Source organism: Muntiacus reevesi, chromosome 6 (assembly GCF_963930625.1).
Source record: "Muntiacus reevesi chromosome 6, mMunRee1.1, whole genome shotgun sequence".
NCBI lineage: Eukaryota > Metazoa > Chordata > Mammalia > Artiodactyla > Cervidae > Muntiacus > Muntiacus reevesi.
Window position 1 is genome coordinate 18,200,608 of NC_089254.1, and position 27,183 is coordinate 18,227,790.

Sequence of the window (27,183 nt, forward strand, 5' to 3'; positions counted from 1 at the left end):
TATATATAGATAGAGGCCACAAAAATAATTTGATCTATACTCTGCGCTAAGGTTATTATGTTTTATCTTATAAAGCAATAAAATTACTGAGTTTTGTTAGCATATAAAAGCTGGTAAGTTTTTTAGCAGTAATGATAAGAAATACTTTTTATTGACACGAACTTTGTTAGTACTTTATCATTTTTCAAAAAAAATGTGTTAAATGCTTCTCTCTTATGAAATAAAGAAAGGTGAAAAGATGGCCTAGATAGATATTTTTTGTTTTCCGTTTTGTTTTCTTATTTGTTTCTTTGTTTTGTTTTGTTACTTTTTCTTTTTTTTTTTTAAATCAGACATGATCTAATCAGGAATCTCAGGTGATATGGCATAGTGGCTCTTCCTGAGGGCTCAGAAACTGCTAGGTTTAGCCCTCTGCCTCTCTTGCTGAAAGGATGAAATTGTGCAGCTTTCAGTGAGATGAAGCAGTGGGTGGGTGATAAAAAGGAGATCTCATCTAAAAAGAGGTATCCTCTGTCAAAGGACGGAGTCGCAAAGAATTTTTTAGTATGTTATGGGAACACTTTCTGATTTCCTTCAAAAATTGTCTTTTGATAAACCCCTGACTAATTCATGGCATAGAAATTAAATGATTCAAAAATTATTAGTTAATGTGTGTTAATACCTTTATAAGATTTTAAATATTTGCTTCCAAAATGATGTCATTTATTTGTCATCAGAAGTATAATTTGCTTGTTTTAATTTCTTAAATTAAAGGCATGTAGTTTTAAATTTCATGACTTCTTTATGCCGTCATTGAAATAGAAAAAGAAAAAGTATAAATTCCAGTGAAGAAATAAAAAGTGCTTCAGCAAACTTGAAAAATTCTGTATTATTAGAACACTGTTTTTTGAAATAGTTTGTGTAGAATATCATGAGAGCTTTCCTGGAGATTAAGCTTGTTTAAGTTTAGGGTAAATTAGTTGCAGTATCAGAAGAGACCCATGAATAATTCTCATCACAACATGATTTTCTGATTTATATGAAAAAAGAAATCCCAAGCATAAGCATAACATACTGGAATGCATAAAACAACAAATAAATAAAAGAAAAAACATAAAAGCACTGTTACATAATGAACAAAAATTCAGTCTAGAAGAAAATACCCTTGGGGATTGAGAGTGGCATTGTGGGGCATGATTATTTTGAAGCAATAGTTAACAGAGCTGGTTATTCTTTTTATAACTATTAAAATCTATGTAAATATCTACATCCTATTTGTTTTTTTAAGATATTAGACTGATGCAAGCCTTTTTGCTATAGACTCTATATGTTTTTGTCAGGTTTCTGTTTTATTTATTTGGTCATGTATTTGAAAAAAAGAACCTAAGAAGTAAATACAATTTTCATCTTAAAAACCACTTTATAACAAGAGTATCTCCAGGACATTGTTTTATAGTTGTATTAAAAAAGAAAAAATAAGTATCATGTTTCTTTGATTCTTGATAAATGTTTTTTACTATTATTAGCCTTTCCTCTCATTTATTTAATCAGTTCCTATTATAAAATTTTCATCCTCATTTGCATTATTATAACATTCCAGTGTCGGATTTTTGTGAAAGTCTTCTGGAAGGTAAAGATATTTTTGTTAATCTAGAAATGATAGATATACAAATCTTCTTCCTTAGTTTTGCCTTGTTAAGCAGATAATATTAGATTTTCTGCAATGATTTTAGAGGTAATGAAGAGGGAATTAAGTATTTTATAAACATTATATCTTAATAATGCTCTGAGAACAAAATAAGCTGGATATAAAGCCTTGCCATAAAATGTTTTATAGTTCTAATGTGATTGTTCTTTAAAAATACATATATATTTTTTATCTATATTTTATATACACACACACACACACATTTAGTTTAAGCACATTGCTCTTGGGTTAAAGAAGAATTTTATGTAGAATTTCATGTGTTTAAAGAGGTATGCTTATAAGCCAGTATCTACCATTTCCCCTAAGATCTCTCTTATTTTGTAATTGGTACCATCATTGTTTGCAAATCCCTCTCCCCAAAACCCACACCTTTATGATTAAGTTGCATCTTAAATATTATGTATACATGCTATTTTTTTAACTTTACTTTTAAGACATTTTAAATTAACCTTTTATTTCCCTGAAGATATATTTCAGTGCTTGGTCATATTATTTATTATATATGTTTATTAAGTCCTCTTATAAAATTAAACTTCTTGGGTCATAATTTAATTACTAATATTATGTTGAATATACTGTATTTTCTCAGGTTACTTTGAACTAATGTACATGACTCACTGGAATCGGCTGTTCAGCAGCTTTGATTTTGAAACCACACTTCTCTATGTAATTCAGGCTATATAAAAAGTTCTTATGATGTTCCTGGCTTTTTCAGTTATTTGTAAATGTGTATATGTTAATTTACATGTATAATTTTTTTTAATATCATGAGAAAGTTGCATTCAATTTGTCAGTTACCTGTAATAGTAGGTTCCAAATGTTATTTTCTGTTTTACCTCTTAAGTTTTCTCAGGTCTTTGACAAGTAATTTAGAATTTGTGTGTCTTGGTTTTTTCCTCTCTTGTACATGATCACAATCATGCTGTGCTCCATTACAAGCTTTGTGAGTTATTCTGTATAAGATAGTAGGGCAGTGGTATTATTAATACTTCGTAATTCAAAGAATACATGTATGTGTGCTCTGAAATAAGGGTTCTAGTTGGTAAATATGTTACATTAATAATGCTAATGCATATTTTTTTACCTTTCAGAGAATGTGCTTGTCCTGTTTTTGTATATGATTATTCTTGGAATAAGGGAGACAAAAATTTTGAATTTGTTGAAACATGGTCCCCAAAATGATTTGACCAACTGTTTCTTCTAAACATGGGAAATATGAAAGTTATCAGTGTCTTAAGGATGAAAGATGGTTTACATTATTATATGAATTTAAAAAAAAATAGTGCTTCCTTTTTTGCCATCTACTTTTAAACTTAATTAAAATTTAGCTGGAAAGTTTCCAATTGAAAATATATTCCTCTGTGTTATTTAGTGCAATTAAATGCTAAAGGGCAAATTGAAACTGTCTTCAAATTATGAGGTCTTTGGGGTTATTTATCTTTTTGCTATGAATGTTCCTTGTTGGAGATACTTGTGAGCTCTTAGTGATATCTTACTTGGGTTTGCTTCCTCAGTTCCTGGGACATTTAATTCTCAGTAAATGCATGGCAAATGAGTGACTTTGCCATATGAGTAGTGACATTATTCTTTGCTGAATTAATTTAAAAACATTTACTATTCTAATTTATTCCTAGAACAAATTGTTCACTCAGTATAAGTATATGATAAAGTGTTTAAAAAACTTAATAAAGGAGGATTACTTTCATGTTGCTAAAGAGCAGTGGTTTTTTTCTGTGGATTAGGTAAAGGACTAGGAATCACAAAGTTGAATTGTTACTTGATATATTAATGTAAAAGAAATAAAGTGATTATTCTTTTTGAACATATTTTATTTTCAAAAGATAAATTTTAGAAGTAGGTTGGCTTTTGTTCTCTATACATCTTTATCAAACTATCAAATTAGGAATAAGACCAAAATTTTAGGCTTCAAATTTTATCTTAACTGTGTAAACTCAGTGGGACACATTTTATTACTTAACGGGAGATAGGAGAGAGGAAGAAATTCTCCTAAAATGAAGATCCTTAAAATCCATTGTCCTCTTAAATAACATCTTTGGTTTTACCTTGTATTGTGGCCATTACTTAGAAGCATTGAGGGTAGGAAATGATCTGAGCAGCTGTTTTACTTTTATAGCTAAGTCTAAACCATTAAATGTTTACTATATTCTCTTCCTTATTTGAGTATATGGCAAATTATATAGGTATTGAACCATTTTGGTTACAGGGTTAGGATGTTTATTTGGTCTCTTAACACTGTTATTAGCACTTTTATTTAATTGGCATTTTAAACATCTAGCTTCTGAATGCCTTCCTCAAAACAATTTGATGATATCATAAGTTACTAGGAACACAAACACAAATTCATATTTATCAATTATTTCAAATATTGGTCTTTGTGATAATTCAGATTCTTCAATTTATAATTACCTTTTCTGTTTGAGCTTTTTGGAGGTTTATAGATTGCCTGGGTCATAGTAAGGGGTGTTTTATTCCCCAGAGATTTGATTAGACTAAGAGAGCAAATCTTATTTGTAACTCTATGTTCATAGAACATAAGATCACTTTAAATACTAACAGATTGTTTTAAAGTACAAAAAAAAAATAAAACTTAGTTTCATTTCTCTTAATAATAATTGACTACATTTAATAGATTGCCTAAAATATTTCATACTGTTCATGGGGTTCTCAAGGCAAGAATACTGAAGTGGTTTGCCATTCCCTTCTCCAGTGGACCAGGTTTTGTCAGAACTCCCCACCGTGACCTGTCTGTCTTGGGTGGCCCTACCCAGCCTGGCTCATAGTTTCATTAAGTTAGACAAGGCTGTGGTCCATATGATTAGATTGGTTAGTTTTCTGTGATTGTGGTTTTCAGTCTGTCTGCCCTCTGATCAATAAGGATAAGAGGCTTATGGAAGCTTCCGATGGGAGAGACTGAGGGTGAAACTGGGTCTTGTTCTGATTGGCAGGGCCATGATCAGTAAATCGTTAATCCAATTTCCTGTTGATGGATGGAACTGTGTTCCCTTCTTGCTGTTTGCCTGGGGCCAAACTATGATGGAGGCAATGAAGATAGAGGTGACCTCCCTCAAAAGATCCACTGCACGTACTGCTACACTCAGTGCCCCCAACCCTGCAGCAGGCCACCACCGACCCTGCAGCAGGTGACTCCTCTGCTGGAGACACCCGGACACGCACAGGCAAGTCCGGGGCAGTCTCCTGTGGGGTCACTGCTCCTTTCTTCTGGGTCCTGGTACGCAGGTTTCTGTTGTGCCTGCCGAGAGTCTATTTCCCAGTCCTATGTCAGTTCTGGCAGCTCTGTGGTGGGGTTAATGGCGACCTCCTCCAAGAGGGCTTATGCCACACCCAAGTCTGCTGCACCCAGAGCCTCTGTCCCTGCGGCAGACCACTGCAGACCCGGGCCTCCACAGGAGACGCTCAAACACAGTTCTGTCTCAGTCTCTGTGGGGCCCTGGGTCCTGGTGCGCACACGGTTTATTTGAGCCCTCTGAGCATCTCTGGCGGGAATGGGGTTTGATTCTAAATGCAAATTCGCCCCTCCTACCATCTTGCTGGGGCTTCTGCTTTGCCCTTGGACGTGGGGTATCTGCTCACTGCCAGTCCAGCAGTGCAGCTGCCGCTCCTGACCTTGGGCGTGGGGTATCTCCTCCTATCTATTTCTGCTTTATTGACTATGCCAAAGCCTTTGACTGTGTGGATCACAATAAACTGTGGAAAATTCTGAAAGAGATGGGAATACCAGACCACCTGACCTGTGTCTTGAGAAATCTGTATGTGGATCAGGAAGCAACAGTTAGAACTGGACATGGACCAACAGACTGGTTCCCAATAGGAAAAGGAGTGCGTCAAGGCTGTACATTGTCACCCTGCTTATTTAACTTATATGCAGAGTACATCATGAAAAATGCTGGGCTGGAAGAAGCACAAGCTGGAATCAAGATTTCTGGGAGAAATATCAATAATCTCAGATATGCAGATGATACCACCCTTATGGCAGAAAGTAAAGAAGAACTAAAGAGTCTCTTGATGAAAGTGAAAGAGGAGAGTGAAAAAGTTGGCTTAAAGTTCAACATTCAGAAAACTAATATCTGGTCCCATCACTTCATGGCAAATAGATGGAGAAATAGTGGAAACAGTGACAGACTTTACTTTTTTGGGCTCCAAAATCACTGCAGATGGTGACTACAGCCATGAAATTAAAAGATGCTTACTCCTAGGGAGAAAAGTTATAAGCAATCTAGACAGCTTATTAAAAAGCACAGACATTACTTTGCCAACAAAGGTTGTCTAGTCAAGGCTATGTTTTTTCCGGTAGTGATGTATGGATGTGAGAGTTGAACTATAAGGAAAGCTGAGCGCCAAAGAATTGATTCTTTTGAACTGGGGTGTTGGAGAAGACTCTTGGAGAGTCCCTTGGACTGCAAGGAGATCCAGCCAGTCCATCCTAAAGGAAATCAGTCCTGGGTGTTCATTGGAAGAACTGATGCTGAATCTGAACTCCAGTACTTTGGCTACCTGATGCGAATAGCTGACTTATTTGAAAAGACCCTCATGCTGGGAAAGATTGAAGGTGGGAGGTGAAGGGGACGACAGAGGATGAGATGGTTGGATGGCATGACTGACTCAGTGGACATGAGTTTGAGGAAACTCTGGGAGTTGGTGATGGAGAGGGAAGCCTGGCGTGCTGCAGTCCATGGGGTCACAAAGAGTCGGACATGACTGAGCAACTGAACTGACTGACTGACTAACTGAAATATTTAGAATAATTTATTTTGATTATATACTTTCAACTTATTATTTCTTCTATAGTTTATCACATAGTAATCAGTCTTAATGATAAAATTTCCATATTTATGTAGAAATGTCAAGTGATGGTGCAAATGTATATTATTTGGATACTTGTAAATTAGAAACAAAGAGAAATTTTAAAATGATTTGTCTTCTAATAAATTTCAAGTTATTAAAAACATTTCCTGCACAAAGACATTTCTGGCTAATCTTCTGTTTCTATTCCTTACTTTTACCAACAGTTTCAAGGATAGGTTTTAATGTTTTGTTCTGTTTTGTTTTGTAACCCTGAGTCAGTGATTGGTGGAGTACAAATTGCTGTATTCTAAAGGATTATTTCCAAAGCTTGGAGGTCTAATGCTTTTTTCATTTATGTGTAGTAAAATGTATCCCCTCATGTCACCCTTCTGTCCTGTGTGATATATCTCTTCTTGAAGTTCACTGCTGTTAGTGCTGTAAATATTACTTGACTTTTCTCTCTTGCAAGTATGGCCATCTAGAAGGCACAGTCTCTGTTTTACATATCCTTCTAGCGCTCCTGTTCTTACTCCAAGTCACTGAGCAAAGAGCGCCTCCCTGTGGTAGGTAATGGCTTACACACTTCATAGGAGGTTGCGTTACAGAATCATTGGCCAGATATTAAATCTTCCTAATTGTTATTTTTAATATAAAATAGGCTTAAAAATATTATCAAAAGTCTGATATAAAAATCTAATTTTACATGAAAGGCAAAGATAAAGTAGCACATCAAGATGTTGAAAGACATATAGACTTTCTGTAACTCATAGCCTGAGGAAATTTGCTAATTCTTTAATAAGGTTCGCATCAAAAGGGAAGGTAGGTGTAGTGTTCTAAATCAAACTGATGAAGCATTAGAAATTATTTGAAAATTTAAACAGAGGAGTATAATTATGACTTGAAACTTCCTTTTCTTAGGTTTTTTAACTGCTTAAAAAACTTTTACATTTACTTTTTGAATAACCATTATAAGAAATAGTTTATAGAAACAGATTTTCAAGGAAATTCTGGTATGAATACCAAACAACATCACCTACTGCTACTGCTAAGTCACTTCAGTCATGTCCGACTCTGTGCGACCCCATCCCTGGGATTCTCCAGGCAAGAACACTGGAGTGGGTTGCCATTTCCTTCTCCAATGCATAAAAGTGAAAAGTGAAAGTGAAGTCGCTCAGTCATGTCTGACTCTTCGAGACCCCAGGGACTGCAGCCTACCAGGCTCCTCCATTCATGGGATTTTCCAGGCAAGAGTACTGGAGTGGGGTGCCATTGCCTTCTCCGAACATCACCTTATGCATAAGTAAAATTAAAATTGAATAGAATTCAGAAACGTATTTCTGTCATATTCTGGAGAGCTTAACATCATTATATTCATATTTTGAGAAAATATTTCTAAATTTTCATTTTATTTAACAGACAATTGATTTTTAAGCTTTTTGATGTTAAAAAAGCCTAATGAGGTCTACTTTAGTTTTGAGTTTATTATAATTTTTGAAGACCTGGTTACTTGTTTGTATTAACTTAAAAAAAGCCTAATTCAATCAGTTTAATACCAGAATTAAAACTCTATAAGAATGCCAGCATTTAATATATGAAAAATGCTAGAATGTATAAAGAAGTCAGCCTGAGCACTGATTAACAAAGATATTTTTCTTTCTATTTTTAATCAAAGATTGGAGAAGGAAATGGCAACCCACCCCAGTATTCTTGTCTGGAAAATTCCATGGACAGAGGAACCTAGCAGGCTGTAGTCCATGGGGTCGCAAAGAGTCGGACACGACTGGGCGACTTTCACTTTAATCAAAGATAAGTAGGAAAAATGCAAACATTGCAACTATTTAAAGTTTCATTATGTGTCACCCTATCTAATATATTTTTTAAATAGATATTTTGACAAAATATGATCTTAATAATTTTGATGTAGACAACAAACATTAAAATTGAAGTAAGCAAAATGTCTGTATCTGTATAGAAGTCTAGTTACATGTACTTTGCTCAGTGTTTTTAAATCCAGACTCTAAACTACTTAGAGAAACAATAATTAAGCATTCCAAAGGTTGTAAATTCTGAATTAATGATGTAACGAACTGAAATAGTTTCATAGAAACATTTTTATAGAAATAGAAATATTTCACAAAAATATTTCATAGAAATATAAAAATGTACTTACAAGTTGTCGTATCCAGTTTAGGTTTCAGGACAATATATTTTCCTAAATACTCAAGCTTAGAATATATAGGAAGTAGTTTCAGAATTGCCAGCCCCACCATTGCAAAAAATAAATCTGTTAAGTTCAGTAGTTGCTTGTGTGTATGTGTGTGTGTGTGTGTGTGTGTGTGTGTGTGGCTAAAGTTACAAACAGTGAAATGCATAAATGTTAAGTGAATAAATTGGTGAATTTTAAGAAAAGCATGTAACAAAAATTTTTATGATGTGCTTATGTAACCCCCATTTCTATTGAAAGATAAAACAGTTTTTATCACTCTCAAAAGTCATGTCCCTCTTCTCAAAGGCAACCACTTTATTTTTTTTCGCCTAGAAGTTACCTCTTGTAGAACATATAAATGGCATGTTTAGTTTTTATTTGATTTCAGCCATTTTAATGAATGTGTGAGGGAATGTCACTGTGGTTTTAGTTTGCATTACTCTAATGTATAATAGTGTTGAGCATATTTTTGTATGCTCACTGGCTGTTTGTACATCTTCCTTTGTGAGCTAATTCTTTTGCTTATTAAAAAAAAAATTGGGTTGTATGTTTAGTATTGAGTTTATATGAGTTTTTAATATACTCTCTATTTTGCAAATACATGTTTTTCAAACATAAATCTTTATCTATGGCCTGCTTATTCATTTTTTAATGATATTAGAGAGCAGAAATTACTAATTTTACTAAGTTCAGTTTAGCAACTTTTTATTTTATGATTATTGCCTTTGTGTCCTATCTAAGAAGTCTTTGCTTAGGTCCAGGTCACAAAAATTATCTTTGTGTTCTTCTAAAAACTTTATGATTTATATTTTATACTGAGATTATGTGGTTCATCTGAAGTTAATTTTTGTTTAACTTCAGGTAGAGTTAAGGAAGGTTTGTTTATTATCCCATGTGGATTTCTAGTTTTCTAGCACCAATTTTCTAATAAATTTCTGCCAAGCATTTCCTTTCTACATTAAGTTGCGTTGGTTTCATTGTTAAATATTAATTGACTTTTTAAGCGAGGGTCAGTTTCTAGACTTTGTATTCTGTTCCATCAAGCTATGTACATATTTCTAGGCCAGTACTAATGTCTGGATTATTGAGGCCTTATCGTAAGCTCATTTGTTATTTGGGATCCTTTGCATTTTCCTATGAGTGTCAGAAAGAGCTTTCCATATTTATTAAAAGGAAGGAAGTCTGGGTATGATGGCAAAAAAAGCACAGGCCAGCAACAACAACAAAAATTTATGTTAGACTTCATTCAAAATTAGAAATGTCTGTGTCAAAGGAAACTACCAACAGAGTGAAAAGGCAGCCAACAAAGTGTGTGTGAGGAAATATTTGCAAATCATACATCCAATGAGGGATTGATATCAAGAGTGTAAAAAGAACAATAAATCATTTACAACAATGAAAAAAACTGATTAAAAATGAGCAAAAGACTTGAACAGACATTTCTCCAAAAAAATTCTACAGTTACTAAGCATATGAAAAGATGCTGTACATTAATCATTAGTGAAATTCAAAGCAAAACCACAATGAGATACTGCTTCAAACCCATTAGAATGACTGTTATTAAACAAACAAAAATAGAAAATAACAAGTTTGGAGGAGGATGTGGAGAAAAAGAAATTTCACTTCTAGATTGTATATACCCCAAAGAATTGAAAGCAGGAGCTTAAAGAGATATTGTACCTTCATATTCATGGCAGCAGCATTGCTGTGTGTGCTTAGTCGCTCAGTCGTGTCTGACTCTATGTGACCCCATGGACTGCAGCCCACCAGGCTCCTCTGTCCATGGGGATTCCCTAGGCAAGAATCCTGGAGTGGGTTGCCATGTCCCCCTCCAGGGGATCTTCCCAACCCAGGTCTCCTGCGTTGCAGGCAGATTCTTTACTGACTGAGCCACCAGGGAGGCCCAAGAATCCTGGAGTGGGCCGTCTGTCCCTTCTCCAGGGGATCTTCCCGACCCAGGAATCGATTGAGAGTCTCTTGCATTGCAGGCCGCTTTTCACCAGCTGAGCTACCATGAAAGCCTGGCAGCATTATTGGTAGTAGTCAAATGGTGGAAACAAAACAAGTGTCCGCTAATAGATGAATGGATAAACAAAATATGATATATACATGTTGTTGTTTAGTCACTTAAGTCGTGTCCCACTTTTTGTGATGCCTTGGACTGTAGCCCACCAGGCTTCTCTGTTGGTGGTGTTTTCCAGGCAAGAATACTGAAGTGGGTTGCCATTTCCTTCTCCAGGAGATCTTCCTGATCCAGGGATTGAAACTACGTCTCCTGCATTGGCTGGTAGATTCTTTACCGCTGAGCCACCAGGGAAGCTCTCGGGATATATTTCAACCATAAAAAGGAAGGATTTTCTGACACATGCTATTAACGTGAATGCACTGAAGACCAATACTGACTGAAATAAACCAGTCAAAAAGGACAAATGTTGTATGATTCTACTTAATACGGGATACTTAAGAGTAGTAAAATTCATAGAGACAGAAAGTGGAATCGTGGTTGGCAGGAGCAGGGTGACTGGGGAGTTAGTGTTTGAAATAGGTAATGAGTTTCAGTTGTGTAAAATGAAAAAGTTCTGGAGATAAATGGTGATGATGCTTGCACAACACTGTGAATATACTTAATGTGTTAGAAATGTACACTTAAATACAGTTAAATGGTAAATCTTACATATATTTAACCACAGTGTTTCAAAAGACTCCTACTGGGATTTTGATTAGCTTTGTGTTGAATATGTGGATGAATTTGGGGAGCATTAATATTGGGGAGCATTAACAGAATTGTTTCCTGATGCATGAACTAGGTATATCTTTACATTTGTTCAGATTTTCAGATATCCATTATTTTTTTCATCAATGTTTTTATAGTTTGCATTGTAGAAGTCTTACATGTTTATTATTAAATGTATTCTTCCTAAGTATTTAATGTTTTTGATGCTATTGTATAAGAATTTTTAAATAAGATTAAAAAAAAACTGTTTATGCAGGTGTTGAGAGCTGCCAGATGTTGAGGTAGTTATTAGGATCAGAAGCCAAGCTAAATGTTATGGTTAAAATCAGAAGGCTTTTGCTGTTTAATGGACCCAGGGACTGGAGTGAAGAAGAAGAGAAAGGGCTAGGAAATGGAAAAATAGAGTCAGTGGTGAGAAGTGTTAAGACCTCTCAATAAGGAGATCTTGGCACAAGTAGGTGCACAAGCACTTTTTCAGTCTAGCTTTTCCATCCTTCACAGATGGAGACCTCTAAAGTTGTATTGACTTTACAATCCTGGGATAAGGCCCTCCTGAGTTATATATTTGGATTTCATTTGCTAGTATTTTGATAAGGGTTTTGTGTCTCTATTCATGTAAATATTATTCTTACAATTTCTTAAGTCTTTATCAGATTTTGTTTATCAGGTTATACTGGCCTTCTAGAAGATGTTAGAAAGTATTCTATTTTTTAAAAGCATTTATTGATTGATCTTATTTCTTCATTGAATTTTCATTGAATTCCTCAAATGTAACCATCTGGACCAGAGTTGTCTTTCTTTTTTTTTTTTAATTTAACTTTAATTGGAGAATAATTGCTTTTACAGTATTGTGTTGGTTTCTGCCATACATCAACATGAATTGACGATAGGTGTACATATGTCCCATGTCCCCTTCTTCTTGAACCTCCCTCCCACCTTCCATCCCATCTCACCCGCTTCATTGTCACAGAACACTGGGTTTGAGTGCCCTGTGCCATACGGCAAATTCCCACTGGCTATCTGTTTTACATGTGGTAAGGTACATCTTTCAGTGCTACTCTCTCAATTCATCCCACCCTCTCCTTCCTCAGCTGTGTCCACAAGCCTGTTCTCTAGGTCTGTGTCTCCGTTGCTGAGTTGCAAATAGGTTCATTAGTACTGTCTTTCTAGATTTCATATATATATGTTAAATGATATTTGTTTTTCTGACTTATTTCACTCTTTATAATAGGCTCTAGGTTCATCCTTTTCTTTAGAACTGATGTGTTCCTTTTTATGACTGAGTGATACTCTATTGTATATATGTACTACAGCTTATTTAGCCATTCATCTGTTGATGGATATCTAGTTTGCTTCCATGTCCTAGTTATTGTAAATAGTGCTGCAGTGAACATTGGAGTGTGTGTGTCTTTTCCAGTTATGGCTTCCTCAGGGTATATGCCCAGTAGTGTGATTGTTGGGTCATATGGTAGTTTACTCCTAGTTTTTTAGGGAATCTCTATACAGTATTCATATCAATTTACATTGATATGGCTGTATCAATTTACATTCCCACCAACAGTACAAGAGGGTTCCGTTTTCTCTACACCCTCTCTAGCATTTATTGTTTGTAGATTTTTTTGATGATGACCATTCTGATTGGTAGGAGGTGATATACCTCATTGTATTTTGATTTGCATATCTACAATAATGAGCAGTGTTAAGTATCTTTTCATGTGTTTATCGGCCATCTGTATATCTTCCTTGGAGAAATGTCTGTTTAGGTCTTCTGCCCACTTTTTAATTGGGTTGTTTGTTTTTCTGGTATTGAGTTGAATGAGCTGCTTGTGTATTTTGGGTCAGTTATTTCATTTGCTATTATTTTATCCCATTCTGGACTAGAATTTTCTTTGTTGGCAGGTTTTTGGTAATTAATTTCATATTAAAAAATCTTTACTTATTTATTATTACTTTTTATTTCTTAACTGCCCCATGCAGCATGTGGGGGTCCTAGTGACCCAACTAGAGATTGAACCCACACCCACTCCATTGGAAGGACAGAGTCTTAACACTAGACCACCAGGGACGTCCCTTGATTTTTAAAATATTTAGCTAATAGAGCTATTGAAAACTATTTCTTTTGTCTTACCTTAGTTATGGTAAGCTGAGTTTTTCAAGCAATTTATTGAGTTTATTTCAGTTGTCAGTATGCTTATCTTTTGGATGGGCACTACAACTGTTTGCTTGAGACTTTGCTGCTTCCTATACTATTTCAGACCATATTTTCTTTCTTCTAAGACTAGGTCAGTATTTACTTCTTTCATGTATCCTTCCAGACTTATATGATCCCATAATGATGTTTTTCTTACTTTGATTGTCCTTATGTTCCACATAAAATCCCACATCCTGCTATTATCCAATTCCTTAGAAATTATCTATGAATTACTTTTTTTCACTGGATTAAGTGAGGCCTTCCATTTATTCATGATGATTCTCATAGTCTTATACAATAAGGCACAGGAAGTTAATCAGAGTAAATTTTTGTTAAATTATTTACTGATGCACTGCTAAGTCTGTATGTGTTTCAGCCTTATACACTGAAATAGTGTCATCTCTTTGAGAGCAAAGATTTTTCTTTAGTTCTTAATTGATTTGTTTTTTCATTTTTACTTGTTAAAAAAAACTTTAAAATAGTATGTACTTGTAGCAAACAACAGAAAGGGTAGGTAAATACGGGTTTCTGATTGACTATGATTACTTCACTGAGAATTAGAAGACCTCAGTTAGTCCAAGCTTGTCTCTTGCCAGTTCTAGCAAGTTGCTGAATCTCAGAGGGCCTCTGTTTTTTTATTTGAATAGAAAAGATGTCAGGCTATATCATCTCTGAGCTCTAACAGACTACCTCTGATGATCATATGTGATGTTACAAGTTCCCAAATCTGTACTAAATTACATTCCCTCACAGGCTCTCCTGTAAACACATACTTTCAGAATCTCTTTCTAGATTATCCTATAACTATGTAGAATATACATATATTTTGACTAAGTCTCTTACAGTAGAAATCATTCTTGTTGCCTTTTCTCTCATTTAGCTGAAGAGACTGGAAAATAAGCCAGTTCCCTTGGTACAGCCTACTTCCTTTGATAAAGAGCAAATATTTTTTTCTCTTTTAAAATAACTATATTGAGATTTAATTTTCATACTGTACAAATTCAGCCATTTTAAATGTAGACTGTTACAATTTTTAATAAATTTATAGAACTGTTCAGCTATCAATAGAGTCCCATTTTAGAGAATTTTCCATTACCTCAAAAAGTGCTCTGCCTATTCGCTGTCAATCCTAGCTCCCACCCTACCCTCAGACAACCACTGCAAATATTCTCTTGTCACTGGTTCTTCATAGCCTATTCCTTTCCTGATCCATTTTTTTCATCTTAATATTACTCTTATGGGCTTCCCCAGTGGTCCAGTGGTTAAGACTCTGCACTCCAAATGGTTTGATCCCTGGTTGGGGAAAGATTCCATATGCCATGTATCCCATATCCCATGCTCACCCTCACCCTCAGAAAACCACTGCAAATATTCTCTTGTCACTTTTTCCTCATAGCCTATTCCTTTCCTAATCCATTTCTTAATCTTAATATTATTTTTACATGTGTTTGATTAAATAAAATTATTTTTTGTTGTTTTTTCAAAAAAATTTTTTTAACATGCTAAAGGCAAGAAAGATTCTTTGCTGGAACAAACTTTAATCAGGTTACTGACCTTTCTCCGAAGTTCATCTGTATGTTTCCTTGTAATGTCCAGTGTTAGCAGGAGCCTGCTCAGTCAGTTTAAGCAGAACGTCTCGCCCTTGAAGTCTGATCACCCGAGGTATCTGATCAGGTTCCTCTGTCTCCACCATTCTGATCACCCAGGCATATCTTAAGAAAAAATTCTTTCAGGTCAGTTTAGCTAAAACCCCCTTAGCACTGATATTTCCGCTTATTAATTTTCTATCCATTGATCCCCACCATGCACTTTTTCTATAAATTCCTGCTAAGCCATTCTGTATTCAGATTTTGGCCAAGTCTTTCTGCCCCAGTATAAAATCCCAATGCAGTGGTTACTAAATCTATCATGATGGTCCTGAATAAAGTCTACCATACCATCTTGAACACCTGTCATTGAATGTTTCTTTAACAAAAGAATTTAATGAAATAGATACTTGTAATTAAAGTGAATCTTGTATGAAAAACTTATCCCATTTTATTCCTTCTTCAGCATGATATTTACATTGGATATTTTTAAAGCAAACCTGCTAAATTTATGTGAAAAGCCTAAATGTTATTAAATTTCAGAGTCTTTCTACATTTTGTGAAACAGTTCTATATAATGAACAATTAAAAATGGGTATTTATAGCCAGCCACCTGGATTTAAGACCTGTTTCTGTTATTTGGGAATTCTGCCTTTATGTTCTCTGTGGTTTGGTTTCTTTATCTGTAAAATAACCATAGTCTATAGTACCTAACCCAGAGGTTGTTGGAGGATTAGTTGAGATAAAAGAAGTAGATGGCTTGGCACGGTAATTAGGGAATTGTAAATACCCTATATCTGCAAACAACTGTAATAAACCATTTATATAATGCTATATGGACCAGATACCATATATATATATATATATATGTACATATTGAATCATTCAATCCTTACAGTTACCCTATAAGGTGAGCAGTCGTATTGCTTCCGTTGAATTGATGGGGCAACTAAGGCATAAATGACTTCCCAAAAGAAAGTAGTGAAACTGATCCTCAGATTCAAACAGTCTGTGCTCTTAGCTCATACAGACTTAACATAAATTTACATTTCAGCTCCCTGGTAGAATAAAACTTGCCTTTGATAAATGTATTTGTTTCAGGCTAAATGATGACATCACTTTTGGGATCATATCTGATGTTTTGAATTTTTTTTTTATTAAATTTGATGTTCTTTGAGACTATAGTGCTGTAATCTTTATTCTTCCAACTATACTCTTTGATTTTCTTTGATATTAAAAGGACTTATTAAAATAACTACTTTTTGTTTTTAACTTTAGATGTCATTATTCTTCATTTGTATTTTATATTAAGTGAGAGGCATAGGACTCAATAAATGTTAACACCTTTGTAGATGTTTATCTCTGGGACTTTTGTTTTTAGGGAAATATACTCTATCCTTTTTTCAGGGGGAAGTTACGTCTTTTACAAATAACTTTCAGGTTGAAGGGTATATGAATATATTTACATTGTATTTATGTTATATGTATACACATTAAAATGGCATATGTGTACATACTTAAATCATATACATAATGTTGCATATATTAATTGAAGTTGCTGTTTGTGAAAATGTGTGATGCATCTTATCTTTACCTTTTTGGTCACTCGTCATTTTAATTGTGGTCATCTGTTTACTAAATGCTTTTGTAGTCCCTCTGTGTTATCTTGAAGAACACAACAGCATCACTCTAACAATAGACTGAAGAAATCTTGAATTTATAGGCACAATGATGTGAAATTTTAGAGAGGTGAGTATTTGTATTAACCACCAGTTGTGAAAAAAAGAGATCACAAGTGCAGTATATTTGCATTTGGTAGATTAAATTTGAAAAACAGATTTACCTCTGCTGTAATCAGCCTCTTAATTACTTGTGATCTGAGGGTTTTGTTTTTGAGAAGAGAGATTATTTAAATGAGTAGAACAATATAAGTTAGTAGACAAAGAATTGCGGTCCTTTGAAATTCAGTGAGCAAATAAGAACACTGTCATTTCAGAATCTTCGTAAAATAAATGTTAGTTTGTTCCCCACTTGGGAAGTTTTGCGTCATTTAGTTGCTTCTTTAGCATACATAAAACTGAGACTTAAATCTCAGAAATACATAACCTCAGGATTCTTTAACCTTAGGGTGATCTTGTTTAGGTTTTAAAATGTACATATGTGAATGTGTGTGTATTGGTTATAACATTGTTGTATTTGAAAAAATGTTTTCATATTTCTATCTCTATTTTTTTGAATAAGGATAAAAGTAAGTTATCAAACCTCATTTTCCCCTATTCACTTATTATTTAGATGTGGTATATGTCATTATTACAGCTCTAATTTTCCATATAATGCTGTTAACATATATGAAAAAGTTGTTAATTAGGAAAACCAGGAATATAATTTTCTTGCTTATTAAGGACAGTCTGTCTTTGGCAGTGATAGTGCATTGAATGTTTATCTTAGTAGGCTCAAAAAATGAACCTCACTTGAAAACTTAATTAAATAACTAACCAGGTAAAATGAGGGTGGAGGGTATAGGACTAAACCTGAGAGTTTGAAGACTGTGTCACCTTGAGGATGCAGACAACTTTTCTGGAAACTATCTCATTCATAAATTAAGCAACGTATTAGATATATTTGAAGATCCCTTTTAATTTTCACATTCTGTGATTTCATTATATCATACACTAAAGGAGAAGAGAAGGAAATTCAGAAATGAAAAGTACCCAGCAGTCTGGGATTTTGAACAATTTACAGCACAAACCTCCTACCATCAGTGCTATTTTTTATTGTATTAATCCATATTATTTTTCTAATTTTGTTGTCAATTATACATTTTATAGATCATAGCTTACCAGAAGCATATGAGTTAATTTTAAGGCAGCCACTTTTCATTTTTTACTAATTGAGATGTAGGTTTGTGAGTAATAGTTTATAGTAGAAACTGTTTTCTTTCAATCTGAAAAATTTTTTATTTTCTTAATTCTATAAAATAAAATATTACAGATTGAGCTTTTAAAATATACTTTAAATATATTAATATAAGTAATCTATTCAAATATTTGTAGATTAAAATGTTATCTGGGTATTTATAGCATATCTCATTTACTGTATCTTTACAGTTCTTAATTGATTTACATGTATGATATATGGTTTCTTTTGATTTTAATTTCCAAGAATTTTCCTTTTAATTGTTTATTTTAACCCTTTTTGTGAAACAGTTTCAGTTACATTTATGCTAAACTGAAATGAGTTAAGATTATCAATTTCTGAATTAACTCTTTCTATAACAATGCAGTTATTAGGATTTAAAATTAAATCTAGTACACCTATGTACAGCAGGCTCCCATTTAAATGAAGTTTTCTCTAATTCTGGCGTTCGTTTCTAAACTGACCTCATGTATTATTAAGAAAATAGCGCAATCAAGAATTAGGTTGATAATGTGAAATGAGTTTGTAGCTGACTTTTACCACTGCACATAAACAGCGCAGTTATTCTGAGTCGCAGTATCACTTTCAGTCAGATAACCACTAAAATCACTGCACTGTGGTTTCTGAAAATGCCATAATCCTTCAAATGCCACATTAAACCGAGAGAGAAAACCGTCAGTGGTGCCTGCACGGTTATGTAGAAGGATGAGCCGTGAACCAAGTGAAAAGATGTTCTGGAAGAACAGTAACCTTTCCCTTGATGTGTGCATTTCCCATTACATTTTTGACACAAAATGTTGCAGAATGATTTAATGGTGGCATTTTGTTTTGCTGACTCCTTTTTTTCATTAAAAAGAAACCAAACTTTAGGATAGGAATGTAGGGGAAGAGTGACCAAGCACTGAATTCTATTATAGGAATCTGTTTTCAAAATAAATAAGTTAAATTTTTTTAATAACATACTATTACCCCTTTACATTTTATGTTAACTCTGATACACAAATCATTTAGTTCTATTATATCTTTAAAGCAGTGTTTTTATTCTCTCAAGTTAATTTTTTTCTGCATTGTCCTCCCCTCTCCTTTTTTCTTCCTGGTAACTCTTGATCAGAAATGACATGTCAGTAAATCAGGACAGGTTTGTTTAGTAATTACATAGACCTCACCTATTACTTGTAACCAGAAAGTAGCCTACTTTTTATTGTCACTTTAGATGTGTATTATTAGAGCTGATTTTATAGACTCACTGGTCTAAAGATCAATACCTGTTAACTTTGAAAGGGCACATTTCTGTTGGGAATGAAGTCATAAAGTTGTCCCACATAAAACTTATTTGCACCTATGGAAACATGCTGAGAAAGAGAAAGTAACTTACTAATATATTTTGTAACACTTGTACAGCATTGGACTCTGTTTTAGAGTTGATATGGAGTGCCTGAATATGGGCCCCCATCACACAATAATTTAAAAAACAAAATCAAAAACCTTGGAAATGTATTTTGCACATACATATTTCTTAGTATCTCACTTTTGAAAAAAGATACACCAGATAGTATTTGACTAAACATTACTTTGGTCCCCCTGAATCCCTGGGATTATAGGAATATTTATAAAAGGCACAATTTCAACTAAAGAAATGGAAATTTAACTTGAAATTTCTCACTCAATCTGCCCATTTTCCCAGCTGACTTTAATAGGAGACCATCACTCTTTATGAACTCTATTGTCGATTATATTTAGTTGCCTGACGGACTTTTTAATTCTGCTACTCTTTCTTGCAGATGTCTCAGAATGGGAGGCTTTACATTGAGTTCAACCGTTCTTTGTCTTCAAATGATTATATAGATCAAAAGAACTAATTAGAATAATATGCAGTGTGGATATAAATCCCTATGTTTTCAGCTAAAAATGATTTGGCACTTTGTTAGAGATATAATTAAAGTATGCCTTACTCAGCAAGTTTCTATTGCTTTCCTTTTCTTTTTCACGTTCTTCCTTCCTTTTTTTCTTTTTTCCCTTCCTCTTACCCTCCTTCACTTTCCCATCTTCCTTCCTCTTCCTTCCCTTTCTCCCTCCCAACTCTCCATCATTATGACCAGAAAGCCACAGAAATTTGTTAGGTAGAAATAATCAGTTTTCTGAAGATTCTCAGATAATGGAAGCTGTTAATATTCAGTTCAGTTCAGTCACTCAGTCATGTCTGACTCTTTGCCACCCCATGAATCACAGCACGCCAGGCCTCCCTGTCCATCACCAACTCCTGGAGTTTATTCAAACCCATGTCCATCGAGTTGGTGATGCCATCCAACCATCTCATCCTCTGTCGTCCCCTTCTCCTCCTGCCCCCAATCTCTCCCAGCATCAGGGCTTTTTCCAATGAGTCAACTCTTTGCATGAGGTGGCCAAAGTTTTGGAGTTTCAGCTTCAGCATCAGTCCTTCCAGTGAACACCCAGGACTGATCTCCTTTAGGATGGACTGGTTGGATCTCCTTGAAGTCCAAGGGACTCTCAAGTATCTTCTCCAACACCATAGTTCAAAAGCATCAATTTTTCGGCGCTCAGCTTTCTTTATAGTCCAACTCTCATATCCATACATGACCACTGGAAAAACCATTGCCTTGACTAGATGGACCTTTGTTGGCAAAGCAATGTCTCTGCTTTTTAATATGCTATATAGGTTGGTCATCACCTTCCTTCCGAGGAGTAAACATCTTTTAATTTCATGGCTGCAGTCACCATCTGCAGTGATTTTGGAGCCCCAAAAATTAAAGTCTGACACTGGTTCCACTGTTTCCCCATCTATTTCCCATGAAGTGATGGGACCAGATGCCATGATCTTAGTTTTCTGAACGTTAAGCTTTAAGTCAGCTTTTTCACTCTCCTCTTTCACTTTCATCAAGAGGCTTTTTAGTTCCTCTTCACTCTCTGCCATAAGGGTGGTGTCATCTGCATATCTGAGGTTATTGATATTTCTCCCAGAAATCTTGATTGCAGCTTGTGCTTCATCCAGCCCAGCATTTCTCATGATGTACTCTGCATATAAGTTAAATAAGCAGGGTGACAAGATACAGCCTTGATGTACTCCTTTCCCGATTTGGAATCAGTCTGTTGGTCCATGTCCAGTTCTGACTGTTGCTTCCTGACCTGCATACAGGTTTCTCAAGAGGAAGGTCAGGTGGTCTGGTATTCCCATCTCTTTCAGAATTTTCCACAGTTTATTGTGATCCACACAGTTGAAGGCTTTGGTGTAGTCAATAAAGCAGAAATAGATGTTTTTCTGGAACTCTATTGCTTTTTCGATGATCCAGGGGATATTGACAATTTGATCTCTGGTTCCTCTGCATTTTCTAAAACTAGCTTGAACATCTGGAAGTTCTTGGTTCATGTATTGCTGAAGCCTGGTTTGGAGAATTTTGAGCATTACTTTACTAGGATGTGAGATGAGTGCAATTGTGCGTAGTTTGAGCATTCTTTGGCATTGCCTTTCTTAGGGATTGGAATGAAAACTGACCTTTTCCAGTCCTGTGGCCACTGCTGAGTTTTCCAAATTTGCTGGCATATTGACTGCAGCACTTTCACAGCATCATCTTTCAGGATTTGAAATAGCTCAACTGGAATTCCATCACATGCACTAGCTTTGTTTGTAGTGATGCTTTCTAAGGCCCACTTGACTTCACATTCCAGGATGTCTGGCTCTAGGTAAGTGATCACACCATTGTGATTATCTGAGTCATGAAGATCTTTTTTGTACAGTTCTTCTGTGTTTGCTATGACCAGTGCATTCTCTTGACAAAACTCTATTAGCCTTTGCCCTGCTTCATTCTGTACTCCAAGGCCAAATTTGCCTGATACTCCAGGTGTTTCTTGCCTTCCTACTTTTGCATTCCAGTCCCCTATAATAAAAAGTACATCTGTTTTGGGTGTTAGTTCTAAAAGGTCTTGTAGGTCTTCATAGAACCATTCAACTTCAGCTTCTTCAGCGTTACTGGTTGGGGCATAGGCTTGGATTACCGTGATATTGAATGGTTTGCCTTGGAAATGAACAGAGATCATTCTGTCATTTTTGAGATTGCATCCAAGTACTGCGTTTTGTACTCTTTATTGACCTTGATGGTTACTCCCTTTCTACTATGTGATTCCTGCCCACAGTAGTAGATATAGTGTAGGATTACCCAATAAGATCATTGTAAAAGAAGAAACGATGGTAGCCGGTAGAGCCAGTGGACTTGTGAACGAATGGGTAGGTTTCAGCAAGTAGGGAGGAGTAGAGCAAGACTTCCCAGAAGCGAGAGATGCTTTGTGCACGTTCTCAGGAAGACGGGAAGTCCTTTTGTGGCAGCGTTCTGTGCAGAATTATTTGACCTGAAATACCTCAATTTATGATTGTTTGGGGGATTGTAACATTATATCCGTAAGATATAAGAAGATACTTTATGACATGCTATTTTGCATAACTTATTATAATTTCTTCTAACATAGTTAAAAATAATTATGAAATTTAAACATGTTCATGAAGAAATTGTATACATACATTATACATACATACACATACAATTCTGGAAAAAACAAAAACCATCAATATAATAAATGTTTGGCACATACAGATAGCCTTTTATTTTGGAGATACCGGCATACTGGATTAGAGCATATTTGTTAATTTAACAGATTGTTTTTTAAGTATTAATGCAATGTATGTTGTTTTTAATTGCTTAATAAGGGTACAAAGAAATGTTATTTTCACCCTGCTTCCTCAAAACCCTTTCCATTTGAGGTAACAGACATAGTCAATTAGTGTATAATCAGCCATACTTCTTTCTTCTAAGTGCAGAGGAAATATTCAGAGCATGTTGGCTGGCTTCCTCCCTCTCTCCCTTTTATAGTTATTGTAGACTTTACTCTGAAACTTCCCTTGTTTTTTTTTTAAACTCAAAAACGCATAATGGACTTTTTCAGTAAATATAGAACTAAACCAGTCTTTTAAATAGCAATAAAATAATACAATAAACCATAATTTATTAGTACTTATCTATAAATGGAAATTCATTTTTTGTTTGATTTCTATCCCAAATTGAGTTTTCTAGAACAAACTATATTCATATTATACATTTTAATATATATGATTGTATCATTTACCAATATACATAATTGTGTGAGGATGTTATTGCATAAGTTTTTGACAATTTGGTTGATAGAAATTGACATTTTGATTTCATTTTGTGACTGTGTGATTGACTATTGATTCATATATTGATTAGCCATCTGTATTTTCTGATCCATGTGTTGTGTTTCCATATCTTGTGCCGCCTTATTGAGATGTTTTCTCTTTTTTTAAAAATGAATTTATTACATATTTTTGATATAGGTTACTGGCCTTTTCATTCAGGTATTTTGTGTGTATGTGTGTGTATTTTGCTTGGTAATGATACTTTTGGCAAAATTAAACTTTTAATTTTTATATGTTATGATATTTATGTCTGAAGAAACTAATATGTGTTATTAGGATATAACCAACTAATATCTCATACATTACCTAGTCAGGCAGTGCATATTATTTGTCTTTGCCCTTTGGATGATCTATGTGCAGTTTTGCTTGAAATATTTTTAAAGACCTGCAGAGATACTATGTCATTTAAAAAATAGTTTTATTTTATATTTTTGTATTAGCATAAAATGTTAGTTTGCTTTACTAGTATATGTCAAATTCTTTTGATTTAAAAACAATGTTTTCAGAGATTATTTTGTAATTTTTTAAATATTGAGAATGCATATTTTCAAGCAAGTTGAAGCTTCTTTTCAATTTTGTAACTTTTTATATAATGTTTTGGACCTTATTAATAGTGTTTGGTGATTGGACCTCGAGGAAATTGAATTTGTGTTTGGTGGTTGATTACAAAGACAAAAATATTGTTTTAATTGAAGAAGTCACTGATAAATTCTGAATTGCTAAATTCAAAGGCATTTAAATTTTCTAAGTACTCTTCCTTTTTGGTCTTGTTTCAGCATTTAATAACATTGGTAACCAACATTCCTTCTTAAAGCTTTTGTTTTTCCTATTTCAGTGTTTTACTCTAGTTCCTGTCAGGGGCAGAACAGTGGTTAAAATGCTTGTGTTTGGGAACAGAATTATTTGGGTTCAAATTCTCGACCAACAGATATTAATTTTGGCTTTGAGTAAGTTATATAATCTCTGTGCCTTCAGTTCCGTTCAGTCACTCAGTCGTGTCCAACTCCTTGCGACCCCATGGACTGCAGCACACCAGTCTTCCCTGTCCTCCACCATTTCCCAGAGCTTGCTCAAACTCATGTCCATTGATTCAGTGATGCCATCGAACCATCTCGTCCTCTGTCATCCCCTTCTCCTCCTGCCTTCGATCTTTCCCAGCATCAGAGTCTTTTCTAGTGAGTCAGCTTTTTGTAGCAGGTGGCCAAAGTTTTGGAGCTTCGGCACTAGTCCTTCCAATGAATATTCAGGACTGATTTCCTTTAGGATGGACTGGTTGGATCTCTTTGCTGTCCAAGGAACTCTCAAGAGTCTTTTCCAAGACCACAGTTCAAAAGCATCAATTCTTTGGCGCTCAGCTTTCTTTATAGTCCAACTCTCACATCCACATGGGAAAATCATAGCTTTGACTCGACAGACTTTTGTTGGCAAACTAATGTCTCTGCTTTTTAATATGCTGTCTTGGTTGGTCATAGCTTTTCTTCCAAGGAGCAGGAGTCTTTTAATTTTATGGCTGCAGTCACCATCTGCAGTGAACTCTGTGCCTTAGTTTCTTCATTTATGAACTGAGAATAGTAATTGTTTCTACCTCATAGAATTGCTGTGAGGATTAAATGAATAGAAATAGAGGTTATATGCCTTCATCAACTCCCTCTTAGTCTGTTATAGTAACTAGCACCTTCAGTAGTTTAAATGTCTCTAGTCTCCATCTAGTTGTCTAAAGAATTTGTTCATGTTGTACTTAAATTTGTCCATAAGCTTCTTGTTTGTTACAAGGTAAATCCAGAGTCTAAAACACGGTCTAAGGTCTTCCACAGCTGACCTCAGTGTTTTTAATCTTCATTTCAGTTATTCACAGTTCGAGATAACCTAGTTTTCCTTCCTTAAACTTTCACTTAATTTCATGCCATCTTGCTTCAACTTTAACTTATGCTATGTTAGTCACTCAGTCATGTCCAGCTCTTTGTGACCTCATGGATTGTAGCCTGCCAGGCTCCTCTGTCCATGGGATTCTCCAGGCAAGAATACTGGAGTGGGTTGCCATTTCCTTCTCCAGGGGATCTTCCCAACCCAGGGATTGAACCCAGGTCTTCCACATTGCAGGCAAATTCTTTACTGTCTGAGCCACCAGGGAAGCCCCAACTTTAACTTGCTTTTATCTAAAATGATCTCTTGTTTTTCTCTGGAATGAGGACTTCTCAATCATTTATATTTAGCCTGTATGTCTTGGTCAATTCATGATTCTTAGTGTATAAGTACCATATTTTTAAAAAAATATTTTTTTATTTTTAATTGGGAGATAATTCCTTTACAATGTTGTGTTGGTTTTATTTTATTATTAGTGTAGGGCTAGACAAAGCAACCAACAGAAAGGAATAAAAATCCAAGAAAAAGGGTTATGCACATTAAAAACCTCAGTAATTGTATCTTTTTAAAATTTATTTAATTTTAATTGGGAAATAATTGTCTTACATTATTGTGTTTGTTTCTACCATACATCAACATGAATTGGCCATAAGTGTACATATATCCACCCCTCCTGAACCTCCTTCCCATCTCCTGGTACCATATATTGATTTTTAAGTTAATTTTAATTTTTCCAGTCCCAGGTTCCCTCCATGTTTATCACATAGTTTGCCCTTTACATAGCTGAAGAGAATAAAGAATCTATAGATATTAATTAAATTCATTTGTATTTAATATTTTAAGAGTAATATCAGATATTACTGGGAACTTGGCTTAGTTAATGTTATTTTTATATACAAAATGTTGAAATCTTATTTAGATTGGGGTGGTAGTTTTTGTCATACTTTAATGTAACTTATAGTAATTCAGTTCATCTTTTTCTTCATGGCTGTATTGTTCTATGAGTTAAGATACATCTTAGATGAGTTTTATTACCCTTCATATTCCTCTGGTTTTTCTAAGGATAGTTCCTACTTCATTGAAACCTGAATTTTCTTTAATCTGAAAATATGTGTGCTAACCATTGGTTTTTGTTAATTTTAACTGCTTGGGCAGTACAGAGTCAGTTAAGTTAAATCTGACTAGATCATAATACAATTTTAGTCAAAGTAGAGGATATAAAACTGTACTTTATTTTGTAATTTGTAACAATCAGGATTTCCTTTCCATTTTAATGTGAAAGAAAATTATTAATAGGTTGAGAATTTCTAATTTGAATTCTTGGGGTAATTCCATGGCAATGAAAGACACTGTTTCTTTCTTTATCTTTTTTTTTTTTTTTTTGGTTTCTTTTGCTTTGTTTTTTGTTATAGGTGCTTTGTTATAGTACCGTAGTTTTTTGTTTTGCTCCAGTGATTGGCATCCAAGCTGTCTTTCCCCATGCACTTAATCCTTTCAGTGGCTCTTGCTGACTTGGATAATGCCTATGAGCTACCTCTCTGACCCTTATTACTCTCACTTGGTAATTAATCTCCAGATTATTTCATTCCTGTTAATATCTTCATTTGTATGTATGTGCCTATGTGACGTGCATAGTTAGATTTATAAGACTAACTCTAGCACTGTTTTCTGTGTTGGGTAAGCATTTTAAATATGTAATTAAAAAAGCAACTATCAATAATTTAGGAAAATTATGATGATTTCTGAAAGTTGAATGAAGACAAAAACAAAAGTAAAAAAAATATACATCTTTAACATAAACTCATTCAGGATAATTACTGTTTGTAGAACATAATTCTGTAAGTTTTATCTTCTGGTAGAATACTGCTTGTTTCCTCCAGTATAACATTTAGCTTTGTAAAATTATCATTATTAACTTTAGAAAGAAATTTGTATTGGTTACACACACACAT

General features: G+C 34.5%; 1 protein-coding gene across 6 annotated transcripts in view; it reads left to right on the plus strand.

Moving 5' to 3' along the window:
• The window catches only part of PHF14 (PHD finger protein 14), a 204,253-nt gene that overhangs the window by 90,312 nt on the left and 86,758 nt on the right, over positions 1 to 27,183 (plus strand). The window contains exon 17 of one of the 6 annotated variants that reach the window (XM_065939048.1): positions 4,654 to 4,879. The exons of 4 other annotated variants lie outside the window; for them this stretch is intronic. In XM_065939048.1, the coding sequence (XP_065795120.1) occupies positions 4,654 to 4,852 (199 nt within the window). In that variant the 3' untranslated portion in view covers positions 4,853 to 4,879. Of the gene's footprint in view, positions 1 to 2,276; positions 3,305 to 4,653; positions 4,880 to 27,183 lie in introns of those variants that run through there. One more of the 6 variants, XM_065939053.1, reaches the window with a different exon arrangement.